At 38.8% G+C, this 26883-nt stretch overlaps 1 protein-coding gene across 2 annotated transcripts in view; it reads left to right on the forward strand.

The window, feature by feature from the left end:
* The window catches only part of LOC131456482 (copine-8), a 93757-nt gene that overhangs the window by 25418 nt on the left and 41456 nt on the right, over positions 1-26883 (forward strand). For both annotated transcript variants that reach the window (XM_058624846.1, XM_058624845.1), the window contains exons 4-9: positions 1344-1447; positions 6308-6347; positions 10847-10923; positions 22283-22346; positions 23545-23648; positions 24289-24393. In XM_058624846.1, the coding sequence (XP_058480829.1) occupies positions 1344-1447; positions 6308-6347; positions 10847-10923; positions 22283-22346; positions 23545-23648; positions 24289-24393 (494 nt within the window). The remainder of the gene's footprint in view (positions 1-1343; positions 1448-6307; positions 6348-10846; positions 10924-22282; positions 22347-23544; positions 23649-24288; positions 24394-26883) is intronic.

Here is a 26883-nt window from a genome sequence, read left to right on the forward strand (position 1 = left end):
CCTCACTGCACAGATTCATATGCACATGTTTGTGTTGTCAACAACAAGACACCAGCCTGATTATCTACAGACATCTGGTTGCTTGCGCTTAGAAACAGATTGAATTAACTCTCCACATACTGCTCAGTTGTCCCCCATGGCTTCACCTCTCACAATGCCTCATCAACAAACAAAGAAAGGATATTTGTCTTAAAGATGTGACAGTTATATGATGTAACAGGCTCAGGAGTGGCTATAGATACAGATATAGAGTCAGAATAGTCGCATAAAGTGTGGTGGTTGCACATTAAATGTCGCTTTGCCTATCCCACTTTACATGGCTGACTTGACTTAAGGCAGTAGCTGCTTAAAATCACAACTTCACACCTAAAGTCACCCGAGTAGTAGCTGATTTGGACATTCCTATTTATAATCATTTAGTTTACATACATACACACATATATATATATATATATATATGTAATATATAATAATGGATACAATGCATAATGTAAAATTCATGAAGGCTGAACAAAAACATTGGAATTTACTCCCTGAAAACCATTGTTGTCGAGATTGTTTTTTCTGGATCAACGGGAAGACCAACATTCCCAAGACAAGCAATGGCGCTAACATGGCTAAAATAATCAGATTACAGTTAATGTTCGTTTGAGTTATGGAATTTGACAGATGTAAGGCTTAAATACTTTTTGTTGATGACATTTGATATTATACACCCTAATGAAGCTGAACAAATATTTAATATTTAATATTTATATTTATTCAAATAAGATAAAAAGGTGATAATTTTCTAAATTTTAAACTGATCCATTCTGGGCTGACTATGACAAGAAACCCCTTTTCAGCCAATCACTGTAACTTCTGTCCAAGTGCACATATTTTTGTGCTGCTGTGTGATTCACAGTAAGGAATATTCATGAATGAGGGGGCAAATCTTTCAGCCGCAATTATTCCCAGTTATTCATAGTTCTGAGTAGCCCATCATCTGCATGCGTTATTAACATGCAGAGTTAAATGCCAAACTGGGACGTACCTGACCCCCATTGACTTGATACTTCAGCTGCTCTGCATTTATTATTTTGAAGCTGGATATATAATCGTCTGTCACGAGTCTCTACCCTGAAGGGAAAACCTATGGTCATTAGTTGGGCACGTCAAATCACATCACAGAGCGAGGCTTTTAAAATGCACCTGTAAATTAATGTAATGACTTTGAAACACTTACCTAGTATAAATGAAACTTGATATAGATGTAACATATTATGCCAGGTATGGAATGGACAAAATCACTGTTTTTCTTAAAATGTTTTCTTATTTCTCTTTTTTCTTATTTCTCTGTGTAGTTTGGGAGAACAGAGGTGATTGACAACACATTAAACCCAGACTTTGTGCGAAAATTCATTTTGGACTACTTCTTTGAAGAGCGACAGAACCTACGATTTGACTTGTAAGTCATATGTACACCTGTGTGTGTGTGTGTGTGCCATTGCAATATTAATATTTGCAGAGACTGGAACTCGCTCTGGCTCAAGACTTTGTAAAGGTCGAATGGCGTTTGAGGAGACAGAGTTGATCTTACATTTACTCAGTGTTTGAGGCCTCCTTTAGGAACTTTACCGTTATTAATTCCAAAATATGAGTTAGCTTTTCTGAAAAACTAAAGAATGTCATACAGTAAATGTAAAAGTCAAACAATGTAAATGCAATACGGTCATTATTAAAGTTCATAATTGTTTAGTTGTTAAGCTTAAAATGTGTAGCTTTTGTTTGCTTCAAAGTAGGCAGTATATTTGTCACATACTGTATGTCACAAGCATGTCCTTCTTTTTTCTTTTAAAAAAACAAAAACAAACCTTTATTGTGAAACTGAAGAGTCTTGGCAATCTGTTAGAGTACGGAGGAGTATTTAGGGAATTGAAAAGTATGCTTTTATGGTTTATAAAGGCAAACCCAACGTAAAACATTGTAGATGGTCCACAGCAGGAGACAGACACATGTGAGACGCAGCAAATCTGCTCACATATTTGACATTGGCACTACCAGGCAGTTTTTGATTGAGATGTCTTCATTTGTTTCTATGCTCTAGCATCTCCATTACAACTTTAAAAGCAATATTGGTAGAGTTCCAGTATATTTTTTACTGCCGATATGTGCGACTGGCAGTTCATCTAATTCATCTAATGGCTCTCTCTAAATGAGTCATTTAGTTAAAACCGACTGGGTGTACAGATCCAAGTTTTATTGCAACTATCATAGTTCAGACCTTCTTGTACTGTACTGCATATACACATGGTATAAGGTCTTATTACTATTTTTTCATGCATTGTTTTGGCACTAGACTGCCTGTACGTGACAATATTCTCGTTCTTATTCGTTTTTCTCATTGAATTACAGAGAGGATTTCAGTTGCTTAATTTCTTAGATGGAGACTTGTTAAGTTATACAATGTGAACGTGTGGAAGTGGAAGAAAGTTGGACTCCATGAAGATTTAGTCCATCTTTCCAGCATGTTTTGGAGAAAGAGAGCTATATAATACTATTGTGACATGTAGCTTACGTTACTTAAACAAAACCTGGTGGAGGCTTCATAGGAAAAACATAGTATTGTAGTCATGTGTCAGGAAATAAGTAGACAGCCTTGTGTCTAATGTGAGCATAGATGTACGTGTTTGAGTTTGTCATCTCAACAGAGAAGTGTGGCTCACATGGACATGCAAGACCTTGTTTGTGCATTGCCAAGACTTAGTGAGGCATTGGTGACAGTGTTGTGGGTTTGTTGCTGTGTGGGGACCATTAACAACTACTTGAGTGTTTTTTCGACCATATAATCTTGTCAGCAGTGTCACATTTCATTGCAGTGGACTCTTTATGTGCGTTTGTTTGTGTGAACCTGTCTACAAAGCACACATACAATGCATCTATACATCCATACTATGACGCTTTCATTTAAAAGCTTTGTTTTTCACAAAAATCACTTAGATGACTGTAATGTAATCTTTGTATATTCTATTCCAACATGCCTAAAAAACATGTGACCATTCAGGTGGTGGGCATCCACAGGAAAGTCTCCTTAAGTTGTCTGCTTAATTTAATTAGAGTGGTGAAGTAACACCGAAACTAAAAGTAAGTGTTTTAATGCTGATAGTTCAGTCGCAATAATAGTCAATCACAAGGTCTCAGTTTTCGCCCATGTGTAAAGCTCCAGATGGCATGTGACTCTGTTTGTCATGCATGACCATGGTGGCAGGAGGCTTATGGCGTATTTCCACTGGCTCTACTCAACTCGTCTCGCCATGCCACGGCACAGTTTAAGTAGCGTTTCCACTAACATAGTACCTGGTACCAGGTACTATTTGTGGTACCTGCTCCGGCGAGGTTCCAAAAGTGTGCTGAGTAGGTACTATGCGATGATTGGCCAGACTGTCGGCCACTGACTGTGCCCTCACAGGAAGAGATGTCCGACACACAAATTAAGCCGAACAGTAGACCAGTTAAAACTACTTAACTATCCTAATAACGTGGGTTAATCTCCAACAACTACCAGCGAAATCTCTATATTTAACAGAGGAGTGTGGTGTATCGTGGTTGTGAGCGGCATCACAGACCCTGCCGCTGTAGTCTGTGGAGTAGGAGTTTGTACTCCGGAGATGTCTGACAGAAATCAAGCCGAACAGTGCCGAACTGTAGATAAGTTTAAACTACTTAACAATCCTAAAAACGTGGGTTAACCTCCAACAATTACCAGGAGTCTGGTGTAAAGTCACTAGTCACTCGTTTTTGTGTGTGTGTGTGTATGTGTGTCGTGTATAAAACAAAGTGATGACTCCGCCCACGTTGAGTAGGTACTTTTTATTGTAGTTGAGATGCAACCTGTGCCGTGCCAAGGCGAGGCGAGTAGATCCGGTGGAATTACGCCATTATACACTGCACCAGTCTCAAGCCATTTGACTTCACTGTGCACTTTAAATCTACAGAGATCTAGCAATATGTCCAGCCTGTCCTCCAACTCAAACCACTAATAGTTAACCTCCAAATATGACCCATATTTTTGAACTCAAGTGTAAGTGAGGTTAGGGCTAGGCAGTAACTTACAAACAATGACATTAACACATAAAACAACTGACTTACCTTGGCTACGGCGTTCAAACAAATGAGTGTGTGACATGCTATCGACGCCTCGTTGTAGCTATTTGATGACGACACACCCAAGTTACTAGATGGCTGTTGTTTATACGACCACTACCTATTTTAAAAATGGAACTATGGGTCGCAATTTGCTGCTGCCGCTGCAAACGGGCAGTAGAATTGTGTGAGTTGAAGGACAGGCTCAATATATAGCAGAAATTGACAAGCTGAATAACATTCACCCCTCATCAGTATGGAAACAACCCGGGGCAGACATTATTCAGGACTTGCAGTATGCCGACATCTTCAGCTTTCCGATATACTTTGCATTCTATTCCGAATGCTTACAATTTGCAATAAAAGCATGTATATTAAATAAAACTAAATATCAAATCTGTTAAGTGTTGAATTCTGTACCTGAAATGGAGGGGTATATAAAAGGGGTATATAAAATATAATAAAAGTGTAGCCGTGCTGTGACATTGCCATACCCAGGACATGTGTGTTATGTTTGTCTTCAATCTATCAAGACTGATGAGGGGTCCTTTATGAGTCCATACTCTCTCATTTGTCAAGGCAGCTGAATAATATATTTGGCCACATGCCTCCATGTACGATTTCTGTCTTTTGAGTGGCTTTCCTGAATCACACTGAGCATCCGAGGAACAAAACAGCCCAGTGGCTGCCACTTGTGCACATGCATCATTCAGGGTCTGCACCATGCTTCTGCTTTTGTGTCTATGAAGACTTTTGCTCCGCTTTAGAGAATGCTCACATGTGCATGTGAGTTTTGTACATGTGTCTACGTGGCCTAAGCTCCCTGTTCATCTCATGTGTAAGACCTAATGCAGAGGGAAGCACAGTTTGATGGAAGATTAAAGACTGCTTCCTCCCTAAGGCCCATGAAGATGAGTCTTACGTGAGGAAACCAGTACCAGCACGTGCTCAAAAAAACTGCAGTGTTTACTCAGGATATGAATTATAAAACTGCACCTTGTTTCACTGACCTCCTTGCAAATCCACAGTATGTCACAATTACTTAATTTCAAAGCAGCTTCGGGTTTTACAGTATCTAATATATATTAATCTCATAGACTGTGTATAAAAATTATAAAAAATATTTTCTTTTTACGTCAGTTAACATTTTCCTACGAAGCTATCACTTAATTGAACTCTTCCTTCCATCCATCCATCCATCCATCAATCCATGTCGCCAGGCCATCACAGGGTTCTTCAATAGGCCGTGATGTCAATTGAGTAAATTATGTTCCCATTTAGTAGAAAAGAAATGACAAAGCATGGCACATATGAGTGGACAACAGTGTGACAGCTAGTATTAGAGCCTGGTTGCAGGTCTGTGAATTTCCAGTTTCAAAAATTTACATGGTGCTGGTGAAATTGTGAATGTCGTGACTTCACAATGGGAGTTCATATTGCAAAAGGATCATAGTAAAGCTCTTGGGTCTTGAATGAAAAGTTAATTGGATGATGGAGTTCATATTTATAACCCAAATGTGCTGCGTATACATTGGCAGATGCAAACTGGGTGCACATAATTCACAATGTACCAGAGTTTGCCCTAAATTTCTTCCAAAAGCAAATGGCAATACATTTGTAGTGGTGAGTGAAATGACCTGAGCTGTGAAATGACCTGAAATTGCTGAGTGAATGACTTTTCTGATTGCTTGTCATTTTGTAGAGTAGCCTCTACGTTGAAGAGGCCTTCTTTTTTCTCTGCAAGTATTGCCAGTCTTCAAGGCCTGCAGGTGTAATAGAGGAATAGGAAGTGTGAATAGTTTTCAAACACACATCAAATAATAGCTCAAGTGCCCACTAGAACTAACACTAATGAGCAGAGATGAAAATCCAAAGGAGGGACAGTTATTTATATATTTACTCAAGAGCACACAATGATTTTCAGTTTCTGTTTATCTCGCTCCCACAATGATACGTGTGACTGCCAATTAGTCCATTTAGTGTCATTTTAATGGAGGATGCCTGTGAGCCTGTGATGTTAGGAAGTGAACCAGCCTCTGGTGAGACCATCGCTAACAAGCTGCTTGGCCCCATTACTGATTTACCCTGTCTTTTATCCCTGTTGTGTTGCCAGCTGAGCTGCCGTCACCCACCGTTGCTTTCAAACGCTCTGACTCTCTCACTCTCTGCCTTATTTTTCCTGTAGGTATGATGTTGACTCCAAGAGTGCCAACCTGTCAAAACACGTGAGTACCAAAAAGTGTTGTCATTAGGTGTGTGTACACTGAGGCATGTGTGTTTACATTTCGTTATGTGCTGTGTGTCCACATGATTACTGTCCTCATCATTACCTCCCATTAGCCTCATTTTAGCCACATAACAGTAATCTGGCTATTCCGTTGAGTGTGTTTATCATCCACTGTAAGAACACATTCCTGGAACGGCCTGTAATTCATTTAGAAACTGAATAAACACTGATTTCTTTTATTCCATTGAGGATAGCAGTGATTAGCGCAACCGTAATTAGAACCAACAGTGAAATAGTGTCGTCTTTTCCGGCAAAAATAATTGCTGTCCTGCCTACTGCGCTGTGATAATTGTAGTTCAAAGAGGAAGAAGTAGCTTGTACTCTTGCATAGACTCTCCTTGACTTTGTTTTATAGCCTGGTTTACGGTCAATCAGTCCTTTTAACTGTTTAGCTCTTGTGTGATTAATTGAGTTGAATATCTATTTTTGAAACATTTGAATGAGTACTTCATCAGCATTTTTCACGTCCACATTTTATCACATGCAGCATCATTAGTATATAATTTAAAGAAATAGTGGCACATTTTGTGAATATGCCTGCGTTATGTTCACAATCTCTTATGTCTGTGTGCTCCGTATGAGTGAGTGTAAGTTAGTGTCTTACACTAATACCGGAGGAATGAGGAAACAGCTAGTCTGGTTTTGACAAAACTTTTGTCAAAGTAGCGAAAGCAATTAACATGTCATCTGTCTCTGTCTTGTAAAACTGGAATGTCAAGTAGCTTGACTTTACTGTGCATGGAAACTTAACGTTCCAATTTTATTTGTCAGATCAGCTTCCATTGCACTTGAAATGCAATATTTTAGATTTTCAGTAATAATAACAGGCTAATAGAAACCCATCAAGACATGAGGTTATCGAGAGGATTGTTTCAACTTAACGGGTCAATCGAAAAATGTGTTTACAGAGCTCAGACAAAACGACTCATTTATACTGCTGGGATGTTTAATTCCCACAGTAATACATACATATCACTGAAGTACTTTTGCTCTTTTTAAATAGAGGGTTTCTCTTTTTTTACAGTCGTGTCTCAGGACGTTTAATGTAATTCGTAGAGATTATCCTAAGGCAGATCCAGTCATATTTTACTGGATTGATATTGGCTGTAACACCAAGAGTTATACAAATTGTCATTGGTATTCATCATCAGCAATGCAGGGGACAGCTTGTCATTTTTAACTGGAACTAATTAATGATAATTCTGTTTGCCCCAGAGACCTTGTTGAACAAGAATTGTTTAATAAAGAACGTTAGTTTTATTTTATTTAGTTTTAATATAGATAATAAATGGATGCATCATATTCCTCTTGTGCATCCCTTATCTGTTTTCCTTGTCTTGTTTCTCTCACTTTTGCATTGTGTCATATTTCTCCTGTCATACTCTTGTTCTTTCACTTTCCCTTCACCTCCCCTTTTTCTCATTTCTCTCCCTCCCCCATCTTTCATCCCCTTTGCCTCACCCGCTTAAAATCAATAATCTCATACAAGAGGAGACAGGCATGTTGGTTTGGAGGCAGTGCACTATCTAAGCAGCTTCCGTGCAGGACTCAGGAGGGAAAGCCCAAGACCCAATCCATTAGATGGTGTTTTAGCGTTGGAGCTCGAGGCTCCAGGCACATCTGGGAACTGGGTGAGAACGGGTGTGGAATATAGAGGGAGAAACATGGAGAGAGTGTGGAAGAGGTAAAACAGAAGAAGTCAGGCTGATCAGAGAAGTGCAGATATATATTTGGAATATTATTGTATCGTATCTGCTTTTATAAAGCGTTTGTCTTTTGTAACTACAAATTGTCTGTTGTTCCAAAAAAAAATCTATTGCTAATGCTTTATAGGTGAATGATAAACCAAAAATAAGAATGACTTTTGGGGTGTCAGGTTGTTAAAAAACAAGTAATATGCAGTCAAGATCACAAGTATTTGGACCGTTAAACTATTTTCCTTCCTCTGAGCTTCACTACATAAAATGTTTAATTAGTGGCTTAGCGTGAAGAAATGACTGAAATACAAAAGTTAAAGCTGGTGTTGCTGAGTAAAAGAATTTGAGATTAGGTTAGTGAGTAAACAGCCATAATCCTAATGTTTGCTATGTAATATAGCAAAAACCTGCATACACCCTACGGAGCCCCTAAAGGGACATGAGCAAAAACAAATTGATCTAAGTCTTGACTGTCTCGTTCGTTTTGTCCGCATACCAAAAGGGAAGTCAGTGCAAGAAACAGTTTGACACATGGGATTCATTCAGGATAGATTTATCAATCACAATATATTTATTGTGCTTAATAGTAGATTTCTTTTTAACTTACTGTAAGGCAAGACATTGTCAACAAACTTTGTAGCATATGCAGCATAACAAGCTTCAGGTATCACTTGGATGCTTAGTATTTCCAAAACAGTAATATTTATATTTATATTTTATATGTAAAGGCCTGACTAGTAAGCTGACACTGTTGTCCAGCCTGTCTGACCTGTTGTCTCACTGGTTGCAAATGGAAACAAAATAAAACTGTCGACATGTAGCTAGTTTTTTTAAAATTCTTCTACTATTGCAGCTCATATAATTCTGCCGACATTCCCACACTGCACACGAGGTGATTTGTCTGTTGAGACAACAACAACATTGCGCTTTTAAAGTGAGCCAGCTGCAAACAGGTTGGAGATGATTGCTTCCTGCCCCCCACCTGCCCCCTGTGCTGCTGCTGCTGTATAGAGCCTGGCAGCCAATGTCACAGTGCAAAACGGCGTTACGTTATGTAAAAAAAACGCTTTAGTCAGAAATATGGACCCCTGAGAGATCCTGAAGAAAGAGTAAACTCTTGACACCAACCATAAGGAGTCAGACAATTACAAACAGAATCAGAATTTATTGCCAAGGAGTTACACCACTTATACACAAGAAGCATTTGTTTTGAATTAGGTGCAGAAAACAAGAGTGTTTTATGCGACACATTAAAAATATGTGAAAGATGCTTCAGGGGAAGATCAAGCCCTAGACGAATCACTGACACAAATTCTCAAGTCACGTCTGATAGTTTTGCTTGACAGAGCCACACTGACCAAACAGAGGCACAATAGTAGCACCATCAACAGCAAAAATCAACAAAAGTTGTGCCCATATAATGTTTTTCTACTTCTCCAGTTCAAGTTCTCTCTATTTACCAAGGTCAAGGTCTGCAGCACAGGAAATCCATCTCTCCCACAGAAATCTCAGCCTTTTTTAGCATAAAAAGTCCATGACACCATATAATGTGACATTCCCGGCTTCTGACAATTTTAACTTGAATTGTTACGGCACAACCACAGCCATTGTTACCTGGGCTTGCTTTTTTTTAGGGGGGTGAAATTACCGTAATGGACCTACATCCACAACATTGACAGTACATTTTTCACAGCAACTCTTATCTGGCCCATGCTGTGATATATTTAGCCATTAGTTGCACACAGCCAATGTTCCAATGGACCTCATGCTGGCAACAGCCGCAGTTGCTAGGAGATAAAGTGAGTTCACGGCACAGCCCCTTCATCAGAGAATGGGGCCAATATCATGACTTTTTCTATTATTTTTTTTAAAGAAAAACTATTTCTAATGTGATTTCAGCACCCACTATGGTCAAAACAATCCAGTTTAGGGCAAAGTCTTGTGACACTGTGTGCGTCAGCGTCAAGATGGACAAGCAAGACAGGCAGCCATGAAGTGGACCAGATAGATGGATATAAAGACAGAATAATAGAGGAGCCTAATCAACAGAGCAAAGAGAATCCATTATGGTAGTGCTGCTTGGAGGTGCTCAAAATAGACATTAAAGACGGAGTATAATATGAAGAATGTGCCCAACAGTGTGCCCCCTGGTGAAAAAGGGATGAAGACAACACGTTTCTATAATAGCTTCAAAATGTTAGCCGCTTTTTCATACTCTGTATTTTGAAGGCTTATAATTTCCTCGAGATAAACAGATTAGCAATTCTGTTTTTGCTCGCAGACAATTGTTTCCAGGACTCATAAACAATGTTTATTTTTTGTATGAGCTTCTCTCCATCTTACTGCCTTACTGTCAGTATCAGCTGGTTTTCATACACATATATATATATATATATATTTTTTTTTTTTTATGTGATGGCAGTTTAATTTACCAGGAACGTGGCAAGGGAGCAGACCGGGGCAGGTGTGAGGGCTGAAGAGAGCAAAGCTCAATCTGCTTGCCAGGATTATCTGTCAATGGGGAATGCAGAGGTGTTTGACAAGGGTTTAGGTCTGCAGGGCTGCACTCCATAGAGATCAGGGAGGAAGGCAATTTTCTGGCTTCATGGCTGTGGGCATTTTTATCTCCCTTTTTGTTTTATTGTCTGAATTTCATGTGTTTAGTGTGTGTGTAATCCCTCGTCTGGCAAAAAGTTGATTTTTATAAATTCGTCTCGCTTCTTTGTCATTGTCTGTACAGGATTTTCTGGGCCAGGCCCACTGTACTCTCGGAGAGGTGGTTGGATCTTTGGGCAGTCGCTTGGAAAAAGCTCTAGGGTGAGTATGTGATCCGTCGCTGCCAGTATTGCGACGATTATCTATGTTGATTGGTGTGTCGCCACAAACGAAACTAAATGACTGTCTAGGTTATTTATCCTACAGGAGTAAAGAACCCACACATTTAATTTGGGACTTAACGGTGTGTAAATACTAATTACTGCAAGCTTGCTTCAGCATTTGTTTCACAACGATTGTTCTGTTTGCCATGGGCCCCGTCATTTATTAAGACTGTCTGCCATTTGGGTTAGAAAAATGGTCACTGAGGTAAGCAGACTTTCCCCCAGGGAACATCCTTTAAGCAGTTTATACTCACAACATATATATACTGTATATATATTTATAAATGTGTATATATATATATATATATATATATATATATATATATATATATATATATATATATATATATATACATATATACACATTAACCCAAATATAACCAAATTCCAAGGAACAGACTTAGAATAACTGTAGAATAATTGGTATCACTCACATGCATGTAATATTAGGACTGGGACGATATGTTTTTTTTCACAATTTGATTACATCACAATACTTGGGTGCCAATTTTATTTGTATTGTGATTCTACAAGTATTACGATTTGATAGTGTTCATAATTGCGATTGTCTTTTCCTCCTTAGACCAACATTCAATGACACATTCCTTGAGACAATAACCCAAGAGTCTTATTTCTTTTAAAGTTTTTAGATTTACTTTTCCTTTTACTACTTTTATTTAACTGCTACACTCAGCTGAGCTGTCCCTGCTAATTATACAATTCATGTAATCAGGCCAAGTAGAAAGTAAAGTGGTTCTTTTATAGCTTTGACTACACAATTCAGTTCACTCGCTGAGCTTGTGCTGTACGAAAATAAAAAGAAATGCTGGGCCAAAATAAATAAAATGCACACTCCTCCAAATATCTCACCCCTACGAAATATCAACCAGAAGTGCGTGGTGTTTCTACACTTTGGTTTCTCTAAATCTTAAAATAAAACACAAGTTAATGATTAGGATTTTTTTTTTCACTGAATAGACCATTTCTTTGCTTTAATGCCAGACCTTTATGCCAAGCTAATAACCTATAGTATGCAACTACAGATTATGAGAGTGGTATCTATTTGTTGTTTTCATGTAATCCTTGTATTCAAAGAAAATTTACTCTACAAGTATGATTTGTGTAAATCACCTGTGAGGCTGGTACTGACAAGGGGACTTGCTAAGCAGCTGTGTGAAAGTCAGCATAGCCAAGAGAAAGAAAACAATGAAATCCTGTGAGTTTCACTCCTGTGGATGAAAACGCTGGGAAGATTTCAGGCAGCCAGCTGTGAGATGTGTTTGCATTTACTCAGTAATGAATACCTGCTGCTTGGTAATTGGAGTGACTGGAGCAGTATCAAGGGTGCATCTCTGATTTCTGTTTCTAGGGAAACTAAACCCAGGAATAGTCCACACCTATAGTACCTGTTGCTGATGAGCATGTATATATACTGTATGTCTTACTTATATATATACACACACATCTGCAGCAGCACATAGGTATTTTGATACCTGTAGCTGTTTGTATGTGTGTATACACATGTTTCCTCACATGTATGTCCACAGAGGTGTGAGTGTAATTACACTCGTATATTATCTTTTGATTGTTGTACCATCTGTCAGTGCGGCAGCCTGTCAGCATGAAGCTTTTACAAGTTAAAGGTTAACAACAGATAAACTAAAACTTGTGAGACGATGCTGTATGCAATGACTTTTTGACGTTTTCGGTGCTGTGTCAAATCTGGCAACCACGCTCATAAAGTTTTTTGAAATGGGATTTTAGTAGCTGTTTTAAATGCTTAAGATCACCAACTACACTCACTACATTATATCAATTTTCACTGCATCCTCATCTTTATAACCTCAATAATTCATCAGTCAACAGTATAGTTTTAATCCATTTTCATTCCTGCGAGCAAAGGAGTTCAGTTCTATATCACATTTATTATAGCAGCACATGAGGGTAAGTTCTGTTAGAGTTTTGATATTATATAATGTTTTAAATCTGACTGAATGGGGCATCAATCCCACAATCATCATTCCACTCCACTGATTAAGACGAACCTATGCTTCTCTCCCTCCCTCCCTCTCTCTCTAATTTACATATGCTGATGTGCAAGCGAGCGTGCTTTATAAGAGTCATTACTTTGATAAATGACAGACACAGGATCATTTGTCACTTCCATCTACTCAAAGTTCATATGCACACATGCACACTTCTAAACACACATCATTGTAACACATCATTATTCAGTATTCAGTATTTTTAACAACATTTAATTTTTTTTGTGCTTGGTTATTAAATGGAGATTTTCACAGAACTAAACAAAATTTGGATTGCTTGAGCCTGGTGTGTCATTATAAACATTGGTCATGTTTCCATGAATGCACTTTTTGGATCCCAGCCTTAATTATTAGTTTACCCTCAGTATGTTTACATGCACAGTTTCGGACAACTTGCTGAGTCGGAGTATAAATGCGGGGGGGCAATACACGATTTATTGGCCGTGTATGTCTGACTCCACCTCCGTAGGTGGCGCTGTATCTCTCTATAAGCTAGTGCACATTGAATCAGCTTCCTGTTGGAACAATACTGCAGTTCAATGTGTTTACATGACAAGAAAACCAAATTATTGCCTTAGTTTGACTTAAATCGGACTGTCATATTTAAGTTTGTTTGCTTTTGTTTTATTTTTATACCTCTTTTACACCAAAATGAGTGGGAATAAGTGGGTTTTTAAAGCTCAAGAGGTGATTGACACCTTTCCCAAGAATTTTTACTTATTAGATAGCACAGTGAAGTGTATTGATTTTGGAAATATGACTCTTGGGTTATTGTCTCAAGAAATGTATCATTAAATTTTGTTTTAAGGAGGAAAAGACAAACCCAGGTCCCTGCAATTGACCATCAGTCATGTTCAACTTTGCAAACAGCCAAAGTTGCAGAGAGCAAGTTTGCAGCACACAAGAGGAGAAAGTAAAATTGAGAGCAGTGATACTGTTTTGGTGGCTAGACTTTCACTTCAGTCACCTTTCACACTCAGCAGTGGCTGCTTGAACGGTGCACATCCAAACTTCATGTTGGCAAAATAAATATGTAGAAGATGAAATTAGCACATCCACCCAGGTGTGTGTTGACATGACTGCTGATATGAGCATGAGCCAATTAAAGACCCACATCTGCTAAAGAGCTACATGAGCAACATTTGCCATTGTCATGCTGATTGTAGTGGCAGGTTTCCAAGTGAGCGAGAGGTGCACCTACTTATCTGTGCACCATAAACAGCTACAGTTAAGTGCAAAACAATGATTTGTTCCCTGAGAGCACTGCTCAAGAAACCCATCCCTCCTCTCCACATGCACATACGCACGCACACTCATGATGACGTTAATGTAGAACCCACCATCGTGTTTTAGGGCCCAAGCACTGACTGGTGCAGACTCAAGGGCGCTATTGTATCCATCCTGATTTAGCATCGTCATCATCTGACTCCTTCTGCATGAAAACTCACCTACAGGCAACAGGAATTATGCCGTCAGTAACAAACATTGATTAATTTCTCTCTAGCACCACGCAATGGCCATTGACATGCATGGTGGGGAGCGAGGACATGTATTATATATTTTTATTAAACAGCAGGCTGATTATGGATTGCAGATGGACAAACTTTTAGTGTGAAACCAGGCATATATTGAAAAGCCCCCAGAGGACAGGGCAGGCTTTACAGCTGCTCAGTTTAATAGGAAATCTGTTTTCTTAAGTCTTGAGTTAGGTTTATTTCTCATCTGCTCTTGTGATTAGTCCAGAAGATAACATTATAACAAGTAATGATTATTTATGATGATGAAGATGAATCTAGTGTCTAATATGTCTGAGGCGTTATCTACAGTACACCTATTAATTTAAAAAAAAAGAAGATTTTATCAAATGCAAACATGCCACAGGTGTCCTGCGAACCATCTGTGGATGCTGTTTTAAAGAAGTCATGAATGATTTGATGCAGAAATGGAAACACTGTCAACAACAATTATAAACAAAGGCACTAAGGATACAGCTGTCACAGTCCCGGTGAGGTTGTGTCTGTGTCTGTCTATTTGTCTGTGTATGTGTGTTATACTCTGTCAGAGACACACACCTGCAGCCTGACACGACATGGGGGATCTTTAACAATTTTAAGGAGCACTAATTACAGGTAATTACACTGTTCAATCAAACTCCAGTGGGCACCCATGTGTGTGTGTGAGGGAAAGAGAGAGAGAAAGAAGGCAAAATACAGTGTTCTTCAATCCTTTATAATGGTTCTATCTCACCTGTCTGAGTGTGTGTGTGTGTTAAAAGTCTATCTGTGGACTTGCAGACTTACCGTGTATCATCATCAATCACTAATTAGAGATTTATGCTACGTTGCCTGGTTGCTGGCAGTAGTTTCAGCTCATAAACTGGTAAATTGTTTCTGAAACTTGCAAAAATATGTACAAATGTGAAAGCTGTTGTTTTATTTGCACAGAGTCCAAATAATTTGGACTTTAAACCACTGTTTAACCCTAATTTCAGTGGAAGCTCAGCTCCTCCGTTGCACCTGTGATAAAAATCCCTTGAGGACTCTTTTAAAACTTCCTTCTTAAAAAAATTGATTTTGGTGTTAGCCTGAGTCACAGCACTGGGGTCTGATGAATTTGCTGTGTTTGAATTTGCATTTTATTACTGATAACACTTTACAACTGCTGCTGGCGTTCAAGTCTTTTGAATATTTAGTAAGTCAATTTGGGGTCGCTATATATCTTTTAACTTATCCCAAGTCTCTCTTCTCTCTCCCAAACGAAATCTCCCAGTCTTCATTTCTAGAAGATACAGGGTCAGAGACACAGTCCAGCTCACTACAGCAAAGCCAAGTGGGCTATAGTCATAAATACAAGTGTGTCAGGAATTTAGAATCACACACGCACACAAATGCTCCTGATTAAAAGACAAATCTTTCTACCTGCCTCTGGTGTGACATGTATTTAGTGTCAGTGGTTCTGTTGGAATTCCGACTGTGGTGACTCTCTTTTTATAGCGATATACTGTATGTGTGTTAAGTGTGCACCGTGTCAGGGTATGAATTACTCTCTGGGTTTGTGAAGTGCATGTGTGTGTAGTTGAGCTGGTCCAGACTTAATTATCCACCTCTTGCTAGACACTGATTGCAAGACCATGTGTCTTGATTAAAGGATTCACAGTGTTGCATCTCTCTCTCACACACTCTCTCACTCTTTCTCTCTCTCTCTCTCTCTGTCTCTCTCACACACACACACACTGTACATATTTGTACATCAGTGGCAGTTGCTGGTCTTTAAAACAGGGGAAGCTATTGATACAATGATAAATTCTGCAAACAAACAACTAAAACAAGGAAACACGAGAATTATATAAAACTGAAATGGTATAACAGTGTATATATACAAATGAAAATGGGCTATTGTATATCGCCAAGTAAATAAATGTTAATTTGTAATTATATATCGCTTTTCTAGTCTTGATGACCACTCAAAGCTGCTGTACACTACAGTTTTGCCATTCACACACACTTACATACATGCTAAAGTGTCTTGCCCAAGGACACATCAGTATGTAGACTAGTGGAGCCGGGAATCAAACCCACAACCTTTGAGTTGAAAGACGACTATCTACCACTGAGCTACCATTGCCCCCAAATAACCCACATGACTAGCTATCTGTCTAAAGACTTCCCTTGTAAAATCCACACAGGACTGAGGCAGAGAAGACTGTTTTGTATGTTTCTGCCACGCTGTCAATCAAAAACTTTCAGACAGTTCCTCCAATCATCACGCAGAAGAGGAAGCCGAGCTTCCCTTGCTGTCTTAGAGCAATCGCCACTGCTATCACATTGAGATAGACACAATTAATTATCTAGCACTTAACCATAACCTTATCCATCACAACTGCCTAACCCTAAGAATTTACAGAAACTTAACCTAAAGCTAATTCTACCTCTAACCTCATCCTAATCATACAACATGTCTCCACCTTAAAATGTAACCTTGCTTTTTGTACTGATAAGGAAGTCCCCACAATGTGACTGTGTAAACAGATTTAGGTCCCCACCACATGAGGAATACTTGGAACACACACACACACACACACACACACACATACACACACACACAAAGAGAGTGTGAGTTGCTCCTGAAGCACTTCTCGACTTGAAAGTGCTTTTCTGTGTCATGAATAAGCTAACAAGAGAGCAACCATTTACTTGAGAATGACGAGGATGGGAATGTGATGTGTCAGATTTTCAGCTCTTAAAAGCTCTGTTTTTATTCAAAATATAAAATAAAATCCAGTCGCCTCACCGTGAATGCAAAACAGAAAAACGTAGTTAAGGACTGAAAATCATTTTTCCCATGTATAAATTGTCAGGAAGGTTCGTGTATATTTTTGTGCTGTGAATGATGAACATGTAAGGGTTGGATTGGAAACTGGTGCGGAAGACTAATGCTGTACATCATTTAACATATTCTTGCCGCTGTGGCGTCGCATATGCATTTTACCTGGTGTTGGGCTGTTATCTTGAGCAAGCAGAGTAAAGTCAGTTTTATGTCACATTCTGTGTGTTTCATGCATGCAGCTTCTCGGGGTAATGCATAGAAAAGATCAGGGTTGTAGTGCATATGTGTGCGAAAGCAGCTTTTGTCTGTCTCTCTCTGGACAGAAGAGACTAGAAAAGTGTGCGTCTTACTCTCTATTTGATAGAAAGTAGCTGAAGATTGAAAATAAAACATACAAACTCTTTCCCTATAGGGTCTTTTTTGAAGCTGCAAAAGTGCTCCAATAAAAACAGGCAATTATACATATATATGTGTATATATGTATATATATATATATACATATATATATATATATATATATATATATACATATGTATATACATAACATATAAGTTAAGAGATGCCCTATCCCCGTTCCATACATAGACTTTATGCATTTTGTTCTCTATGTTGTGAATAAATAGAGAAATCCTGCACTTTTAACTTTTCACCACTTAGTATATTGACTTAGATAAGATATTCTCACTTAAAACAGCTTCACAAAGCAACAGCAACATTGTGAGATGGCCCACACCTGCACTGCAGCTGTATACACATAAACACCCTCTCAGTCAGGTCTGATAGTATTGCTTGACTGAGCCCATTTTTTGATGCAGCAAACAAAAAAATAATAATTTCTGTTTACAAAAAAGAAACTGATTATATTATATTGATATAATAACATCAACAGCAAATATCACCCACAGTGTTGCGTTAATGTGTGGCATGAAATTTCATTCTGATGAAATTTGAGAGGAGGGAAATACGTCTTGTCTCAAACATGTGTCTGCATGAACGCATGTGTACAAGTGTGTGTAATGCACAACTGTCACATACATGATTCATATTTTCCCTGACTGTTACCACCCACACATAGGACAGAATAATGACCCTTTCTGAAATCCAGAGAAGTGAGAGCAAGCTTTTGACATAACGAGCAGAGGAATCCCATTTGATACCCCGCTGCAGGGGCCTGGCACAGTTGTCATAGCGACACAGATTCTGGCTGCTCCTTTGTTTGTGTGCACGTGTCTTTTAACATCTCTCCCCACATATTGTTGCAGTGAGCTGACATGATTGAGGGTGAGACAGTGAAATACAACAGGGAGAAGGCGAGAGAGAGAGTTTTACAGTTTTATTTTGATCTCAATAAAAGTTGTATTTTTCTCTTCTGGTCCCCGGCGGGTGGTAGAATTTGGGAGCACAGACTAACAACCGAAGTTAAAAGTAAAACTGGAGAAATGTCTCTATCAAGCCAATTTGCTGTTTCTACTCGGGTATCATGAATATTCTGTGTAATGTGTGGCCAAAAGATCAAATCATTTATGTTTAGTTTATTGCCTTTTCAGTTTAAGAATTACCACATTGATTACCTAGTAAATATTAATAATTCATTATTTAAATAAGTTATCCTCAGCAAAATGGTGCTAAGAAAAAAACAAAATGAAAGTGAGGTTAGATGTGGTTAGTGTTGTTCTTCTGTGACATTTATACAGTGAAGTCAACTTTAATATCGTGACACATTGAAGCCAAAAAGTTGAAATGAAAAATTAATTACATCTTCTTTCATTTAACTCCTCCTTGAACAATCTGATGAGGACATTCCTCAATTGTCTGAATGAACTGATCTCATACACCATTTTGTTCGATTAATGTGCCTTCGATGCTGCTCATAGCTTGTGATGTTGTGAATGTAAAGACAGACAAAAGAGGTAAAGCAGGCGAGCATGTTTTAAGATAAGATAAGATAAGATAGCTTTATTTATCTCACAGTGGAGAGAAAACGGCGTTACAAGAGGTCGTTATTGAAATGTGTTTAGCTGACCTTAAGTAGGCAAGTACATGTTGAGTAAGTGCATTGCTTTAGTTCCATGTCTCTCATCTGACACATCTCTTTGAATTGTGATTCAATTAGATGTTAACGTTTGTGATTGGGTTGCTTACACAGTAGATTTGATAGTGAGACAAGTGAGATTATTCTAAAAATATTCTCTGCTTTGTGGCTTGGATCCTTGTGAGAGTTCCTGTATGATAAGAGGTTAATAATCCAAGGGCTCACCTGTGTAAACTTTCATTATCTCACATCACCCGCAGTGCAGCAGAACAGGCAAAGCTCCTTTATAAATTGAGGTAGTATGATTAGAGAGTGATTCTACTACTGAGATGAAAGGCTTGGGGATCTTTAATACATTTTATTTCATATTATTAAGTCATGTTTTTTTTCCTTATTGATTCTTTGGCTCCATCCCTCTGTCACCACACCATCTCAGGTAATATGAATGCTATTTGCTTAGGGATTTCTGTCAATGTGGCTGGATTCTGTCATATTTTAAGGGAAATGTCATGGGTCATGCTGGTTTTATTCGGAAAACGTTCACCAAAACGACACATACCATACGATCCACGAAATCAAAGACACAATTTTATGCCTGTCGAGTGGTTACAAATGGATCCTTGTAGTGGGAGATACTAATTATATTTGCATTATAGGCAGTTGAATACGTTCTTTTGTGCTTTTTTTTTTATTTCTGGCTCTTTGTCTCTCAATCAGGCTTACTTTGAATATCTTTTACTCATTTTGCACAGCTAATGCATACAAATGACTTGACCCCACCTTCATGTGGTGGTGGAAATGAAGAAATAAGAGAAAGAAAAGGTCTCTCCCCCAACTTCGTAGTTGTGAGGAAAGGGTATTGAAAAAGGAAAATGGGAAAAAAAAACCTCTCAACTCTTCAATTCAAGACAGGATCTATTTCATTCTGACAAATCTGTCATTTCAAAAGCATTTTCCCTGCTTCCTTGTGCCGGTGTAAATGGAGACTTGAATTACATTCAGGCAGAGGTCGTACACCCCAATTCTGGGCTGTCTAAGTGACTGCCTTAGTCCATTTCTACCAGGTGATTTTCAAGTGGAGCTCATCAGATGACAGGCGTTTTTGTCAGATTGCAAGTTCTCTCTAAAGTTAACTCAAATTATGTTGTGCTCTGCCTCCTACATGGGAATAGCTTCTTCAAAATACTTCTTTTCTGAGACTTGCACTGGAATTAGATACATCTCTATATCCAGGTACTGAGACGTAAACTATCGTGTGAAGTATATATTTCATCCATTTAGTGTATTAAATGACATTTCTCTTCTAACTATGTAAAATAAGAGAGGCCCACATGGAACGATCACAGGTTGCATTTAATTGCTTTTCAACTACCTGTTTCTACTTCACAATCCACAACTTCGCTGGTTCTCACTTTTTTTCCATTAACCTTATTTCCATGTGGAGTAGGTGGGAAAAACAGCCTCTGATAGGCCAAGTGTGCCCTTGTCACCCTGCAGCAAACAGCTGACAGACAAAGTGAGCGACTGGCTGATGAAAGTAGTGGAGCTCATTGAAGCTAAAGAGCCGTATTTTCCCTTTGGGGTTGGTGAAAAAGCAACAGAGCTGAAAGGAGAGTGAATATCTGACTTGCGTTACATAGACATATACGATTCTAAGTACTTTCTAATTTTGCTCCATGTCTGTTCAGTATGTAAATTAATAGTTTAGATAATGTAGCTTTAAAAGCTGTTTTATGTCACTGTTAAACTACCACTTTTTACTAAATGTATAATGTACATAAAGGTGTATTACAGGTTAAATACTGTATTTTTATTTTCATAAATTATGGCAATGAAAACTCAAGTGGTTGTGATTTGAATAGTGCTTTTGGGTATACAGCAAACATATTTGAGCTGGGCTGGTTTAAGAGGAAAGGCTGAATGTCAGGGGCAGAACAGTCTCACTTTGTCCACGTCCTAAAATAAAAAATAACTGCTCGCTGCGTCACTCGGTAAAGTTAGACAAATTGTGCATTTCAGGTGCATGTGACGAGGTCTTATTGATGATGTTACCTTCAAGACATAATGTTTCTTTCTTTCAGTAAAAGGGCTGCCTCACAAAAAAAACATGCATCACCCATGTATTCCCACTTTTACCGCAACTGCAAAGGTCCCTCATAAAAACATCCAGTGACCTCATCACACACACACACAGTGGTATACAAACATAGACACCCTGCTCTCAACACTGTCCCTTTTGTACTGTATGTTGGACAGGTTCTGAGGCGGGGTGGTGTGTTCAAACTTTCCATGGTGTTTGTTTTTGACCTTAGTCTTTACAGTTGCACTTTTAAAAGTAGCATTTTTCCAGTATCTGACAATAGTCACACTGTGTCGGAGTTTGTTCTCTCTACTGCTTTTGAGTTAAAATTCAAATACTGTCACCAAGTCACAGCTTTGTTTGTCACACCATCGTTAAAAGACAAACATATATATATATATAAAAAATTATGAATAGATGTCACGACTTATGATCCATAATTATAATTTTGATTGGTAAGAGCTAGGGTTGTTTTCTTGTACTTTCATCCAAAAATAGTTTGTTAATATAATTCAGCAGAAGACGTGATATGTGAAAATCATCCCTGTCGTGCTTAATCAAGCACAATTACTCAAAAATGTCACAATGCTGATTGTGTGAGAATCTCACTCACCTTACTTCCTGTGATCGGCGGTGGCCAACGGGCTACATCGTCAGTGTGAAGCATCAGGGAGTAAACAAACAACGGAAGAGACACCCCCCCGAATGCAGAGAGCATGGAAGGAGAACATACACTACATGTTAACTACGTGCTGATACTACGTACACTGAGCGTGTGAATTGTGATCTCATGGAACTGTCTCCTTCTTCCCAGGGGGATTCCTGGAAAGAAATGTGGGACTATTATTGTGAAAGCAGAGGAGCTGAACAACTGCAGGGTGAGGATGCACATAGAAGTCTGTAAAGTGTCTCTTCATTTGTGTCTTTTCCTCAGAGTTTTCAGAGTAAGCATGACCGTTGTGCCTCAGGACAATAGCTGTGAAAAATGTAGGTCTGAACTGGAAAGTGTGGCGCTTGAATATTTGAACAGATTATCTCTGAATAATCCTGAAACAGTTGAAGTGTGTATTTCAATATGTTGAAACTCATTCTCGCTTATGTCCTTCAATATTAGGACAGAGTAATCAGAGTAATTATCATAGCATGATAATTGCTCTGATTCCCTAACATTTTCATCGTGTGGTATTACACTGATGGTAGCCATGGTAATCCTCATTATCAAGCTATTATGGAGGAAATTATGTTGTGCTTTATTAGATAATTAGTCTAATTAGAGATATAAAGCATTTTGTTAATTTCTCCTTACTCTCACTTGCAGTCAGTAAAACTTGTTCTTGCTCTATAAATGTTTATTATCTCAGTCTAATAATATAAGCATATAATGCTGTACTATAAAAACAACAGCATATAAAACAACAGTCTCCAAAGTCAGCAATAAAAAAAGCTAGCTTTTCTATCAAGTCTTTAACGGAAAGGATATCATCCTGCAACTATTTTGCCCCAATGCATTTGTGTTTAGTAAAACTGAAAGAAACCCAATCAGAGAAGACTGTGTTGTTTTGAGATTCACAATTCCACTGGCACCATGGCAATTTTTTATAAAACAGGAATTTCAGAGACCTACAACCAGGCACCTATTGGACAATACTAGCTGTCAATCACACTGGTGTCCACTCATATTTACAGTACTTTATTGTCTGTTTTCCTCTAAATGTGAACACAATTTACAAAATTCACATCGTGTCCTAATATAGAAGATAAAACCTGCAATTACGGCCGTCAGCTCCTACTGACGTCATAAACCCAGTGAGTAGGAGGAGCTTATTTTCCCATAGACTTCCACTAAAAAATGAGTTATTTGTGCAACCATATCTGCCACTCTCATACGACTTTCTAGACTTCCATTCATTTTCATAGACAGTACGGTCTATGGAAGGAAGTAATGTAGGATCACTGCACCACTGTCTTTGAGGATGGATGGTGTTCATGGACCAAAGATAATCTAACTGGAAATAAAAATAGTAGTATGCGTTTGTAATAAAGTATGCTTTTCTCATTCTGGTTTCCTCTCATTAGGAATCAGTGATGATGCAGTTCTGTGGGAACAAGTTGGACAAAAAGGATTTCTTTGGCAAGTCTGACCCATTCCTGGTCTTTTACAGGAGCAATGAGGATGGAACGTGAGTTCCCAGTCTCTCTCCTTTCCCATCCCTTTTCCCTTTCATGTTCGGTTTAATCCTTCCCTGCATACAAAGGAAATTGCTGTCATCGATTTGCCTCAGAACAAAAGTCAGGCTGCCTGTTCAAGCATGTGAGTGAAATGCATGTGGAGAGGTTGCCTGCACGTAATGTGTGTGGGGTAGATGTGCGAAGGGATGCGTAAAAAGGGAGAGAGAGTATTTCATTCAGCTCTTTTCCATCCTGCTGTGTGTGACAAGTAAGATAAGACCTTGTGGCCCTGAGAGACGAAGATACCAAGTCCACCTGAGAGCTGAGGGTCTAATGAAATTATCTCTTTGCTCTGTGTGTGTGTGTGTGTGTGTGTGTGTGTGTGTGTGTGCGTGCGCGCGCATGTAGCTTCCACCTTTGCTGTCAGTTATAGGAAGTCATTTTTAATTTGTTTTATTTTCTATCCCCTCCCATATGTATATATATGTATGTATAAACATATATATATATATGTATATATATATATATATATATATTATAATACTAAAGTGCATTCTACTCCATTATGTTCTGTTTCCTCTAATCCCATTTCCTCTGCTCTCTCCTTCAACCATTATCACTCTCTCTTCAACTATTTGTTCCTCCCTACAGGTTCACCATCTGTCACAAGACAGAGGTGGTGAAGAACACTTTGAACCCAGTGTGGCAGGCCTTTAAGATCCCTGTGCGAGCTCTCTGCAATGGTGACTATGACAGGTAAACCTGATTTATATTGTAGACATATGACAAAAAAAAAACCTACACCACCTGCATCCAGTGTAATGCATGAATGATTTTTTCTATATCACACAGTCCATTGTGTCTGATCTAATCTCAAGAAAATGCACTGCCTGCGGCAATTAATTAAAGTCCATCATTTCACAAACTTGCCAAAGAGAAGAAAGACATACACACAAAAAACAAAAAGCAAACAAACAGACAATTCAGCTTCATAAACAGTTAGAAGATAACATGTATCTCTCTTGATACTGTGAGAAGAGTGTCCTTTATTCTGAACAGTATGAGTCACTAAACCAGCTTGTTACACTTTCAGTTACTAACATCAAATAAATTGGGATGGATCTACGTGCAAGTGTTTTAGAGTGACTGGAGATTAAAAAAAGTAACCAGTACAACTGACGTGTAGTGTAGGACTTTCTTAATGGAGGTTGAGTAGGCTTGCTGGAGCTCATCTGCATGTGTCATGCAGTGTTGAAGTTGGGTCCTCAGTGTTCCCAGCGTGAGTCCTTGTCATCAGGGTTGAGTTGAGGGCTGCAGTGAAGTACTGCACATGACACATGAAAGAATAACTTTGATTCTAGAAAAACCTAACATTTGACAAGGGAAGTCTTGAATTTTACAAGAGCGCACTCCTGATAAATTGACATAGTTTACATCCAGGACTTGATAAATGTAGACCTCTGTGGTTTTTAATCATGGTCTTAAAATGTCACATTGCAAATACTGAGGAGGTTGTGTATTCTTCCCACAGTATAATCTGCTTTAAGCCCTTTCCTCCCTTGAAATAGCTTGTGTCAGGTTTCTGAAGTGTTTCTTGGGAGTAGATCCGGTCTGGCTGAGAAAACAAATAAGTGGATAAAAGCATGACAGTTGTGTGTTTGTGTCCATCTCCCTTTTCTGTGAAAGCAGCTGTGTAGTAAAAAGAAAAAGACACAAAGGAGCAAGCAGTGGGTGTTAGCTTAGCTTTGCTAACAGACAGCGGCATTGATCTGATGTTGGGTCCAATAAGCTTATTAGAGCATTTGAGTCGCACCATGTCTTATCAACAAGAGAGTGAGGAAACCCACAGTGCACTGCACATGCAGCGCGCGCACACACACATATGTGGACGCACGTGCACACACACACACACACACAAACCTACACACACTATCAAACACTGTCTGTGCAGTCTGGGAAAATAGATAAGGATGAGCTCATGCTAGCAAACAATGAAGAACTGTGTCTCTGCTCAGGTGCTCTGAGTGAACTCTTCACTCCCTCACACACACACACACACACACACACACACCCACACCCCCACACACACACGCATGCGCGCACACACACAGTGCAGTGGAGCCATGAGATTGAAGGAAGAATCACCAATTCCCTCTCCCATCTTCAAAGCCTACAATAATGTGTTATTCCCTCCTGAGATCTGTTATAACACTAACTTTAAAAGACGCACGCCCATTATCACATGCACAATGGCTTCTCTTGTGGAGAAAATGTTACAACAACTAGGAAACAGCAATTCTCATCTCTTGTGAATCTATCAGCCAGCCAGTCTCCACTCTCTTACCCCTATTATCTTCTTTCCTTTAATGTGCATCTGACTTTCTAAGCAGCTCTCAGGCCCATTAACTCTGGTTTGTAGTCCCTTCTCTCTGATATAGTAATAAGAGGAGGATGGGAAAGTGCAGGTTTGGCACTGGATTAGATACAGCTAGTTTTGGAAGCATTGCCAAGTTGTAAAGCAATAACATTTAGAATGTAACGTTTATTATTCTGTCTTTTGGCAGAAACAATGTAACTTTATTCATATGCTATGTCCTGCATCTGAAAATGGGTTCTGTCAAGCAATACTATCAGACCCGACTGAGACTGTGTATACAGTTGCAGCGCAGGGATGGACCAAGGTTGTTTGCGCGGGACAATTCACCTCTGAAACTTTTCGCAGGCACGTCTTTGTGTTTTCAGTTGCACTCAAACCTGTTTGCTTCTTTACTAGCTAGCTTTACTTTACAACAGCAGTGTCACTAGGCGACAGAGAGAGAGAGAGAGAGAGTAATGCGGAGGTGATTGGCTTAATCAACATTGTGTAAGTTAATTACATACTTTTTTCAAAGTGATGCACAAGATTTCTTGTTCCTAAACTGAGTCTTTTGCTCTTCTATTTTTTAATTCGATCTCTTCTATCATCCATTTACCTCCTTGTCTCCTCTATGTATTTCTCCCCTGCTCTTGTCAGAGAGAAATGAACCTCCTGGTGAAGATATTGATAGGTAGAGTGGAAATGTCAGTATCTGTTTCTCACAGACTATTCCATTTCGTTTCCCATTACCTTGTAAACTATAATGGGATGCCGAAAATAATATATTTGGAGATGAAGAGAGAGCACAACACTGCAGGCAAATATAGAGTGAAGAAATCAAGCTGCAGAATGCTTATTGTAATGGCTTCATAACAATAATGAGAAAAATT

The sequence above is a fragment of the Solea solea genome, chromosome 3 (genome assembly GCF_958295425.1).
Source record: "Solea solea chromosome 3, fSolSol10.1, whole genome shotgun sequence".
NCBI classification, from domain to species: Eukaryota; Metazoa; Chordata; class Actinopteri; order Pleuronectiformes; family Soleidae; genus Solea; species Solea solea.